The 11,045-nt window shown below is 38.9% G+C and overlaps 2 protein-coding genes across 2 annotated transcripts; both read left to right on the top strand.

Moving 5' to 3' along the window:
* Window positions 1-1,910: 1,910 nt before the first annotated feature.
* LOC113698138 (transcription factor PRE5) lies at window positions 1,911-3,240 on the top strand. Its single transcript, XM_027217845.2, has 2 exons — window positions 1,911-2,284; window positions 2,720-3,240. The coding sequence occupies exons 1-2, from the start codon at window positions 2,162-2,164 to the stop codon at window positions 2,876-2,878; spliced, it is 282 nt and encodes a 93-aa protein (XP_027073646.1). The 5' UTR covers window positions 1,911-2,161; the 3' UTR covers window positions 2,879-3,240.
* Window positions 3,241-6,005: 2,765 nt separating this feature from the next.
* LOC113699243 (binding partner of ACD11 1) lies at window positions 6,006-9,970 on the top strand. The gene is made up of 5 exons (XM_027219456.2): window positions 6,006-6,145; window positions 6,652-6,817; window positions 7,571-7,646; window positions 8,674-8,787; window positions 9,020-9,970. The coding sequence occupies exons 2-5, from the start codon at window positions 6,702-6,704 to the stop codon at window positions 9,449-9,451; spliced, it is 738 nt and encodes a 245-aa protein (XP_027075257.2). The 5' UTR covers window positions 6,006-6,145; window positions 6,652-6,701; the 3' UTR covers window positions 9,452-9,970.
* Window positions 9,971-11,045: the final 1,075 nt, after the last annotated feature.

The raw sequence follows: 11,045 nt of genomic DNA, 5'->3' as shown, positions 1-11,045 counted from the left end.
TTATTAATAATATAAAAAAGTATGTTAAATAAAAATAATTAAAAAATAGCAAAAGAAACGGCCTAGTCAATCCGTCGCGGTGTGACTCGACTGATTTCTCGTCTTGACTCGGGATAACTCGGAGTGACTCAGCCGAATCAATCCGTCGCGGTGACGACTCGGCCGATTTCTCGGCGAGTCAAGTATTTCGGTATCGTTTCGTCACGGTATCGTATCGGTAGGGGCCGAGACGGTGACGACTCGGACGGACTTCGAACCATGCTTGTCAATGAGCAACGAGACACAATCTTCAAATGTTCAATTCTAAGATATTCATGTTTTACTGTTCGCCTCACATAACATTCATTGTAATGCTTTTTCTGTTCTCTTCTGTCAATTCCTATCCAATGCTCAATCTCTGTCTGATCTGTATTCGTTATCATTGTCACATTAAAAGCAAAATAAATTTCAAAATTTTGTAGAGAACGCCATCGTTCCTAGCTAGGGTTCACTTGACTTGGCAGGTCACAAAAATGCCTTCCTTTTTTTTTTTTTTTTTTTTGTTTAGCGGCAGAGTAATTCCTTGTCGGATTGTATCCAGCTTGACAGTTCAATCGATTGATCAACTCGGTGAACCGAACACCTTGCTTGTCTAGATTATTGTCTAGATTAGTGATTAAACCGTCAATAATTCACTTGTTCAACGGAGAAAATCTCACAAATTTGACCCTTCAATCACTAACTCAATTATTACGTTATTTTCAATGACTCCGATATGAATATAATATTTTGTTGTAGTATAATTTAATAATCGGCCCAACAGGTGAAAACAGGCGGTTGAACCACTGAGCTCACTGGATTGATGAGTTTAATAACCATGCGCTGTAGGTCGTCGAGTTGAATAAATAGACAATACTGGGTTTTATATGCAGTCTTGAATGTGTAAATAACTCTGAACGTACTGGCACATTTTTCTGCCGAATGTCGGTTTAACTAACTAGCTAGACGTGAGTGGGATTTGTTTATGACTCCGCCTTTTAAAATCTGCTATCGGATCGATTACTTGTGTCATCAAAGTCCATGTAATCATTCTGGCTAACTAGTCAACAAAGTTTTCACGCACGCAAGGCAATTGAGTCGAGACTAGTTGCCGATGGAGAAGGAAGCAAATTACACGGATGAAATCTCGGGAATAAAGTGGGTTGGCGTGCCAGCGAATAGTAGTGACGATCATCTCACAATACGTAATTTGCTAGCTGCGATGTTGATCGAAATAGGGGGAAGAGTGGCGGTATATATTTTGTTTTAGTAGCAGATAATTCTTTTTCTGTCCGGCCGGTGATAATAAGCAGCTAGCTGCCTATAGTTGCAGTGCTGCTGTCACCGGCGGAGAGAGCCTCTCTCTCTCTCTCTCTCTCTCTCTCTCTCTCTCTCTCTCTCTCTGTGAGTGAGTGAGAATAACTATTAGGATGTGATGAGCGTAGAATGATCACATGGTCTTGTATATTGAGACATACACATGAAGGTCCACTCTGTTAGTACACACTAACAAAAACCATTTGTACCAATTAAATGTAAAAGGCCACTTGAGAGAGACACACGGAGTTGAAATCAAACCCCAGGTTGGGAACAAGCGTAAATAAAAAGTTGGAGTGGCCCCTTTCGTCCTCTCCTTCTCTCTTAAAAATAGAAGCCTACGCCACTGCTTTCTCCGATGCAGTTGTCTTCTTCACATCCAACATCGCTGTCTTAATTTGTTATTGTTATCGTCCTCTCCCTCTCTCTCTTTCAATTTCCCCCCTCTACTACCCCTTCTTGTTGTTTTTGTGGTCCTTTCCCATTTATAACTTTCTAGTACTTCATAGTTCATTCCTACTACTCTCAACCCTCATCCGGCCCCTATATCTCCTCTGCTTTTTTCCAGTCCTCTTCCTTTAATTTACTTCTATTTATTTCTCGTTTCCCTCCCCCGGCTGTCTGCTCCTCTAAGTATATAGTCAGTGCCTTGTTCACTGACCCATCCTGCAACAAACTTCTCCCACTCTACTCCTTTTTCATCTCCATTTGCGCTGCTTAATTAATAACCATTAGTGATCGACAGCACTTGAAGTTCCCGTAGGAGTCAAAACAACCAGCTTAAAGAATCAAGTTTGGAGCCCTCTTATCTTGTACTAACATAAGCATGTCTAGCAGAAGGTCAAGGCAATCATCGGGTTCTTCAAGGATCACGGATGATCAGATAATTGAGCTTGTCTCCAAGTTACAACAACTTCTTCCCGAGATTCGTACTAGGCGCTCGAACAAGGTACGCAATTCATTCGCTTGTCGCAACTTCACTTCTCCTTACTTTTGTTTCTTGCATGTTATAGTTATTAGATAGGAGTACCATCTCTTCTCTTTTGTTAGTTATACCAATTATACGATGACACAACTACGTGTGATATTATCGTAATTCCAGCGTTTGAAGTCCAATAAAAGCAATACAGTGTGTGTGCGCCATTTCCCTTTAATTCTACCGACGTTGTCATGTGTACTTTGACAAGTTGTATGGTACAACCAGAATTGCACATGTAGCGTCGAAGAAGAGACTTATTATGATTAGGTGATCCATATATCTTGCCAATGTTAAACACGTGACACGTACATTCCTGGAAGATTAAATGCAAAGATTTGGCAACCGAGTTCATGATGATGATGAATTTTGAATCTTGAACATATATATACATGTATCTATGTATAGGCATCGGCGTCTAAGGTTCTCCAGGATACTTGCAACTACATTCGAAGCCTGCACAAAGAGGTGGATGACCTCAGTGACCGTCTCTCTCAGCTACTGTCGACAATTGATGCTGATAGCCCAGAGGCTGCCATCATTAGGAGCTTATTAGCTGAATCTTGACCATCTCCTACGATCGATCTCGATCTCTCTATAATCATCATCATCGTCATCATTCCAGTACGTAGCCTGCTCTTGCTATGCCGCCTGCTTCCTTATCAAGAGCTAGAGCTGAAAAGAATACATATAGATATATATATATATATATATGCATTACTTATGTATGGTACTTGCGTTATGAAACTTAGACGTTGGATTACGACTCCAAGTCCTAGTCCTGGCTCTCTGGTTAGCTAGTTCTTGCAATCTAAGCTCTGTAAAAATAAAAGATGTTGCTGTACTTGTACATGGCAACACCTTGCACTCGCATGTATGTATGTACCTAGTAATTAAGCTATATTATATATGAAGTTTTTTTTTTTTTTTATGTGTACTTCATCTTTATTTTGTAGTAGAAAATGGCAGGTTTTACTTTTAATTACTGACTAGTGACCACGTAACTGAGTCAAACAGTACTAACACTCGAGGAGGAGAGGGGAAAAACCAAAGAGACAAGAAGAACGCAAAAACTTGCAATGACGAGATTTAGGGGATGGTAGAGAGCGAAGTCAAGGTCAGAGGCGTTGGATCCGGGATGAAGTGCGCCTTGATTGAATAAAAAATTTAGTCACCGCGAAATTTGAGTTGTTAGTACGCTGCGCTGTGTGTTCTCAGGGAAAAATCTAACAAAACGAGCAGTATAGTATAATCTCTGATCAGTTTTCCATGCATCTCGATCGGGACCAGCTAGCTAAGCTTGCGGGCTATTCCATTTTGTCTTGATAAGTGATATGACTAGCTAATGCTAATTATTTAAATTAAACTTTGCTGCGTTTGTCAACGACTGATACAAGACGGCCGGTGGCTGGATTGCCATAGTAATGACTCTAATCTACTGTACAACATTGTTTCACCTTGATTCTTTGGCTTGAGCGCTCTCTCTCTCTCTCTCTCTCTCTCTCTTTTAATCCTTCAGTAATTTTTTTGGGCTCTGTGGGGGGTTGGGAAGAATGCTGCTAAAAGTTAGTATTAATATCTCCGAAGAGCGAGCCAGCACTTGTGAGAATTGGCTAGTTTTAGAATATTAAAAGCAGTTTCAATTTTTGCATCGAAAATTCCATCAACCCAAACTGCACGTGCATGCATGCAGTCCTTCGAGGCATCAACCGGTTTTTAATTCGATCACTAGCTAGGAATTGTAATGAAGGGAACCCGGCCGGTTAACTTTTTTTTTTTTTTTTTTTTTTTGTAATGTTTCTCCAGGTAAAATTATTTTCTTTTTAGGGAGAAATTAGTGTGTTTAATAAAGCAACATTTGGACGTTATTAGGTAGGTAATCATGCATGCAGATGCAGAGAGAAGACGAAAGACGCATATATTAATTGTAATTGTTTTCTGCAGCTAATTAAGAAGATCGATGAAGGGACTCCAGATTCATATACTAGTAGTAGCATTTTAAAGAGCATCCTCTGCCCAATTCCTGAATTCATTACCAATCATGATCTGAATAAAACAATGCACGCATGATGGTCTTGGTTTTGATTGAAGAGGTTATATATATATATACATATATATATATATATATATGGTGAAAGGTGTTTGGGAATGAAAAGGCGTGATCATATCGAGTCCGTAGTCCGTAGACATTAGTAATCAGTTGCGCCCCAGCAGGAAGAGAAAGTGACAATGGTTAATCTCATATCTCTCTACCTGCTCAGATGGGATCTCACGTCTTTATCAAATCGAGACACTTCTTAATCACGTTGGCCCCCTGCTGATTAATTAACTAATTAATTTCTGAGCTTAACTAATTAAAGACACTGATACTACCGTCGGGATCCATCATGGCTACCTTAGGGGAGGACAGACGACCAGCAAGTACGTCATTTGGTTTCAACCGTTGAAAATGATTCCATTCTCCGATATCCGGCCTTCCTCACAGTAGCACGGATAGTGATAGAAGAAGATATATATATATTTTTTGGAGCTGGACCAGTACCTTTCTTTCTTTCTTTCTTTCTTTCTTGCTTTCTTTTAAAAATTTTAAAAAAAAAAAAAAAAAACTTTTACCACATGCAATTAGAGTTAATGATGCGTAAAAGATTTGTTTTTTACTGTAGTGGTTTTGTTGGAAGCAAGCAATTAGTGCGGGATACTGGAGATAACGTTAATCCATATAATAGACATCGATCATCAATAATGATCAATTACTTAGGACGTGCCTCTCTACTCTTTTCTTATGTGCTGCTGTCCCTCCAGAAGAAAGTAAGAAAAAGATGAACGACTCTAAACTTGGTCAAATTAATAGTATGACTTTCTTCTACGGAGCATGAGAGCCTAACAGAGGAGTACTAAACATGGAGTAATTAATTATTCTTTCCAATTCCAATTTTTTGCCCTTTGGAAAGTGGCCTGTGTTGGACTCCGCAGGTGGCGGTCTCAAGAGGATCTTGTTAAGCAATAATAATAATAATGAATCATCAACTAAAGCGACGCAATCTGTTTGAGATGGAAGAGATTAGGGTCTAGGCTCTAGCGGTGGCCAACGATTTGCTGGCCCTTTTGGTTTTGGGCAGCGGAAGTAGAGCAGCCCTACAAGCAACAATACCAAGACAACTTTGGAGTGAGCTATAGCTGCACATGTTGTCCAAATCATTTGTCCTCCAAGATTCACGGAAAGATTATAGTCAGTCAGTCCGTCCTATTAAAAAAAATATTTATATAATTTTTAGAATGTTTTGAAATATTTATACTGTGTAATTTTACTAAAGTCAAAGAAGAAATCACGATTACTTTTTGATTTCTTTTTTCTTAAAAAAATGTTATCCCCACTTACTTTTATCCATAATATTTCCTACCAAACTCAAATAAAATTTGATGTTACCAAAGCCATCATTTTCAAAGAGTTGGAATCCCTGAAATGCAATAAACAAATAATAATTTGGGAGGAACATATTTGGAAGAACATAGATGGGCTTTATATGGGCAGACTCAGGGTGGGCCAAAATCTTTCTATCGAGTTCTCGTTGGAGCTCCCCCATGCGATGCCATCTTTAAATTGTGGGCCTGGGTTGAGTTTTGTTTCTCATTTTGCGTCTGAGATGGATAGCGGTCGGAGTGCGGAAGAGCAGGGGAACTTTTTAAGTGGAGTGGGTTGGATTAACCGTCGCAGTCACAATTCATTCATTCCACAACCGGACCGGATACCCCCTCTTCTGCGGCTCGGTGCGTGACTGTGTGCCCGCCGGCGACGTTTGTGCGTTTCGATTTTCTGGTCAGAGCAAGGTCAAGGTAAACTCGTCTACCTATTAATTATTAATAAGTAGTATTAGCGTATTCACAATCCAGTCGCGACGACCAAGGCGATCGCTCTTTTTTCCCGGTTTTATTTTATGCGGATGATGATGATGATGATGTAAATAACTTGTTTGAACTTCTTTTTTTTTTTTTTTTTCAAGTTTTCAGGTTTAATTTCAATTTGTATCTTATTTAGTACTGCGTTTTAGGCCCAGTCTAACTTATGTGGAGTCAGAAGGCTTTGCATTCAATTGTACTGTAGTTAAGTTACCACAGGTTAACAACCTTTTTACTTGCATAGATCCCCTGCAACTATTATGCGTTTCGCATGGAAAAAATTGTTTGTTGACCTTGAAAATATTGTGGTAAGCTGTTAGTAAGACATGAGTGATTGTTGATTCACCAGTTTAGATGAGCTTTGCTTTGATGTTAGCATGAGTTTCTGATACTTTGTGGTTCCTTTTTTTCTTTTTTTAACCAAAAAAAAAAAATGCGTTCAGAGTTAGGTTGTTGGAAAGCTAATGCAGAGTGAAGTTAGGGCGTGAAGGCAATGCAGCTAGTTGGTCATACTGTAGAAGTTACTGGCCTTTCTCCCAAAGTAACAGAGAAGGAAGTTCATGAATTTTTCTCTTGCTGTGGTGAAATCCTCCACATAGAATTTGTCAGGTGACGTACACTTATAATGTGATTTATTCAGTGATAAATTCTCCTCTTATGGTGTTCATCTATGGAATTGTTCGGAAGACCAATTCTATATGATACATGTACTCAAGGTTTCTTTCATGTGCTATAAGAAAATATCTACGGAGTTTGTCTTCAGAATTAGTATCTGTTGTTTCATAAAGAAAAAAACAAGTACTTCCTTTTAAATTCATCAATAGAGATCTATTGCTGTCTATTTAATCAGCATGAGGTCACAAAATTAATATCCTACGAATCATATGAGCTTCACAAGCATGAAAAAGTGACTGTATTGAGGCTGAGTTTTGTGATGATGGCTGCAGGAAGCAGTAATGGTAAGAAGAGCTTCCTATAAGTTTAAAACTCATTTTCCCGGTGGCGTCTTAACATGCTAAATGCTTTCTTTCCTTGAGGCATTTGGTCATGTGCAACTGAATTTTTTTTCTTTTTTGTTAGTGTTATGGATATCTTGATGGTCAGAAGACATGATCTGCTTACCTTCTGTATGGATCACAGTAGATAGTTTCTTTGTTAAATTAAGTATCGCAATGGAGGTTCTTGGTGTTGGTACTTTCCTGAATGACAATTCCAAATGCGTTTATTTGTCTACTGTAGTTCATTTTTCATCACACTTTATTTCTTTTTCAATTTTCTCCTCCCAAAATCTCCCCCGTCTTTAGTTCTTTGGTAATTGGATGCTTCTGTCATCTCTGTAAATGGGCTTCTGGTCATATACAGGCATGGAGAATACACATGTACCGCATATGTGACCTTTAAAGATGCTTATGCAGTGGAGACTGCCATATTGCTCAGTGTAAGTCTCCGCCAACACCTTTTCTTGGTTTTTCACGGTTACAGCTTTTGGGAAACTCATTCTTTTTTCTGGAGTTGCACTCTTTCTCACTCCACGATCTTTAGATTTTTACAGACTGATGATCCAATCACAGAGTAGTTGACATGTTCATGTGCTGTGGGATAACGTGTACATACAGATTTACAGACACTTGCCCACAAGAGAAACAAATCTATGAGATGGAATCTTTCTTGTAGAACTAAGGTCTCTGACCTTGGAGCATACTGTTAAGACTTGATTTAATGGCAATTAGGAAGATGCATCTAGTTTGGAAGTGTTTTTTGTGATGGACTCCCCCCCCCCCCCCCGGTTTTTTAAAGCTTTGAAGATGATGATCTGAAGATATTAAGGCATAGAGTAATGCCAAGAGAGATGTGTACTTAAGTTCCTATCATTCAGATGCACAAAATGACAACTTTGGTACATGACTGCACTTTTTTTTTTTTTTTATATGAATTCAATGGCATTTTGGAAACTTTGGCCTGAGTTTTAATACTGTACAGAATAAAGATGAGGTATTATTTTTCTCAGTTACTTCTGTCAGAGGTTGTTTCAATTAATTTGTCACCAAGATGTTGGCTGAAACATGTCCAGTTATTATATTTCTGAGCCGCCTTATTGTTTACTGGAAACTGAAGAAAGTGAAACTATGTTCATGTCTATAAGATGTTTGGAACTCGACTCAAACAACATTATCTGGTATCAAACTGTGTGGTGTTCTGAATACGACTTCTTTGCTGACACTTGGGAACTGTGTGGCACTGAAGACTATTTCATAAGTTAGTTAGCTGTTTTAATCTATTTCTTGTTATTAGGGTGGTGATAAATGACCTCAGCATTTGCATCAATAGATTTGTCTGTGAACATAAGCAATAAAACACCATTATGAGATATATTCCTCCTGTCTTTCTACTTGCTGCCAACTTAAGCTGTCGGATTCATGCAACTGATATTTTCAGTCCATCAATTTTTCCTTTTGGTGCTTCAGGGAGCTTCTATTGGAAACCAATGCGTGTCAATATCTCGGTTGGAAACATATGTGGATGAATCTTTTCCTCAGAATAATCATTCATGGAAGGTGGATGATGGAAGTAGTGCAAGGGTATGTAGTTTGTTTTCTGCAGGTTGAAGTTTATCTTTCCTAGTCACCAATTACCGTAAATGGTTACGAAAGTATTTACAGAGGAATGCAAACAAGAGACTGCATTGACAACTAAAGTTATCTCTGACCTTGAACTCCTCATTTTCTGGTTCAAAGCCTGAGATAAGAATCCTTTTTCTGTTTTGTAAAGTTGAATCTGTGAGCTTTACAAATTTCGTAGTCTTAATTCCAGGAGGACAACCATGCGGATCAGTTTGTATATACACCTGGAGAAGCTGTAACCGCAGCACAAGAAGTAGTTACATCCATGATAGCAAAGGGTTACATTTTGAGTAAAGATGCCCTTGCAAAAGCCAAAGCTTTTGATGAGTCCTATCAGGTCTCATCTACTGCAGCAGCTAAGGTGGTGGAGCTTAGCAACAGAATTGGGCTGACTGATAAAATTAATTCAGGTGTGGAGGCTGTCAAATCTGTAGACAAGAAATACCATGTCTCTGAGACTACGATGACAGCTGCATCATATACTGGAAGAACAGCTGTAGCTGCTGCAAATGCTGTGGTTAGTAGCAGTTACTTTGCCACGGGAGCTCTCTGGGTTTCCAGCGTTCTAGACCGTGCGTCCAAAGCTGCTGCTGATTTGGCTAATAGAGGTGTCAGAAAGTGACTTTGTGCGATCCAGGAATGTGATTTGTAGCTGTAATGTTGATGTATGTCTAACCGCCATCTCGATCTTTATGTTGATGTGGAAAGCTATTACAACTGTCACAGAAATTAGATTCCTATTATGTGATCTGAAGCCATCGTGTAAGTTGCAACGCCCTAGATATTGTGCCGGACACTTGGTTGCAATAATGGCTGAGCTATGCCATTAAAAACCACGGTCGTGAGGGGTAGAGATTCTCTTTCTAGTTAAACATGTTTTAAAGACTGCCAGGCATGACGTGCCTCCACGAAATGGGCCTTGCTACCTGTTTGATGTGTGAGCATCTATTCTAACGAAGTGGGTGAGAGAACAATCTCGATCAAGTGCCCTCGCAGTCTGGCATCAGTTAGTCACCTTTAGTGTTTGGCCTTTCTTGGTGATATATGCATGTTTATAAGTTGTACACGAACAAGTGATATTTTCTTCGATCTTTCTGTGAGTTACTTTTACCTACGAGTAAATACGCGTTTCTTACTTCAATTGATTAATTAATTGTTTGTGCATCTCTGCATGTACATATGGATGTGAATTGGGAGGTGATATAAGTTTTATTTGTTCTTCATTGTTTGTTCAGCTAGTCAAATTAAACTACAGGCTACCCTCCAAAAAAAAAGGTACAGGCGGCTGTCCAAGGCTTCTTGTTGCATTTATATGCAAAATGGCAAAAACCTAAAAAAATAGCCATTGTTATCCAACACACTGGCTGTTAGTCTAGTTTTTAGAGAAGAAAATCAGTTACTGCCTATTTTGTATTTTTGGCTATTTGCACTTACTTTCCCTTGCTTGCATTAATATGTGTTTTTATTCATTTGTAATACAACTTATACACATGCATAAAGAGCATTTGTGAAATAAAAGTTCTATCTCTTTCCTGAAAATGCTTTTTTTCTAATTTGGACTGAGTTCGTTACCAACACTTTAACTTCAGAAGAGGTTAGTATAATCTTACAAACCTTAAGGGAGGTCAATGAAATTATTAAAAACCTTTAGGGTGGTTTCTAAAATTATCCCAATTTTCTATCCAGGAAAGGAGCCGCCAACTTAGTGCCGGCGACAAGACTAAATCTTGTGGGGGTCTTCACCGCTTAGTAGCAGCGGTCCAATGGGCTTGGCCTCTGTCGGAGTTTCTATCCCACATCGATTTTGGAGGGATTGGGATTTGGGTAGTTAAGTCACTGGAAACAATCCAAGAGTTGACAACTTTTGGATTGATTTCTGGAATTAGATTTAATTAGTCAAATTTCGTTTCTTCACTAAATATACCTTGTACTAATTGTCAGATGACATTTTATTTATTTATTTATTTTTGCCCGGTAGAATGTCAGACAACTTCTATCTTTTATGGTCCTTAGATTTATTATTAATTAATTAGCTCAGCTGGTCCCTGACCCAACTCCCAATTCCCAACCACTACACGGCTGCCGACCAGTTGTTACAGACGAACATTACAATCTACTGCTTCTAAACACATTAATCCCAATCAAAGTCCACTCCAGCCCACGATGCCTTGCCTGCTAGTGATCTTAGGACCAACTATTTATTGGGAATGTTGATA

Source organism: Coffea arabica, chromosome 7c (genome assembly GCF_036785885.1).
Source record: "Coffea arabica cultivar ET-39 chromosome 7c, Coffea Arabica ET-39 HiFi, whole genome shotgun sequence".
NCBI classification, from domain to species: domain Eukaryota; kingdom Viridiplantae; phylum Streptophyta; class Magnoliopsida; order Gentianales; family Rubiaceae; genus Coffea; species Coffea arabica.
The sequence above is the reverse complement of the archived record's forward strand: the minus strand, read 5'-3'. Positions and strand labels throughout refer to the sequence as shown.

Coding starts and splice junctions, on each gene's coding strand:
- LOC113698138 (XM_027217845.2), top strand. CDS start 2,162: ATGTCTAGCAGAAGGTCAAGGCAATCATCGGGTTCTTCAAGGATCACG. Junction 2,285..2,719: donor GTACTAGGCGCTCGAACAAG/GTACGCAATTCA, acceptor ATCTATGTATAG/GCATCGGCGTCTAAGGTTCT.
- LOC113699243 (XM_027219456.2), top strand. CDS start 6,702: ATGCAGCTAGTTGGTCATACTGTAGAAGTTACTGGCCTTTCTCCCAAA. Junction 7,647..8,673: donor AGACTGCCATATTGCTCAGT/GTAAGTCTCCGC, acceptor TTGGTGCTTCAG/GGAGCTTCTATTGGAAACCA. Junction 8,788..9,019: donor ATGATGGAAGTAGTGCAAGG/GTATGTAGTTTG, acceptor TCTTAATTCCAG/GAGGACAACCATGCGGATCA.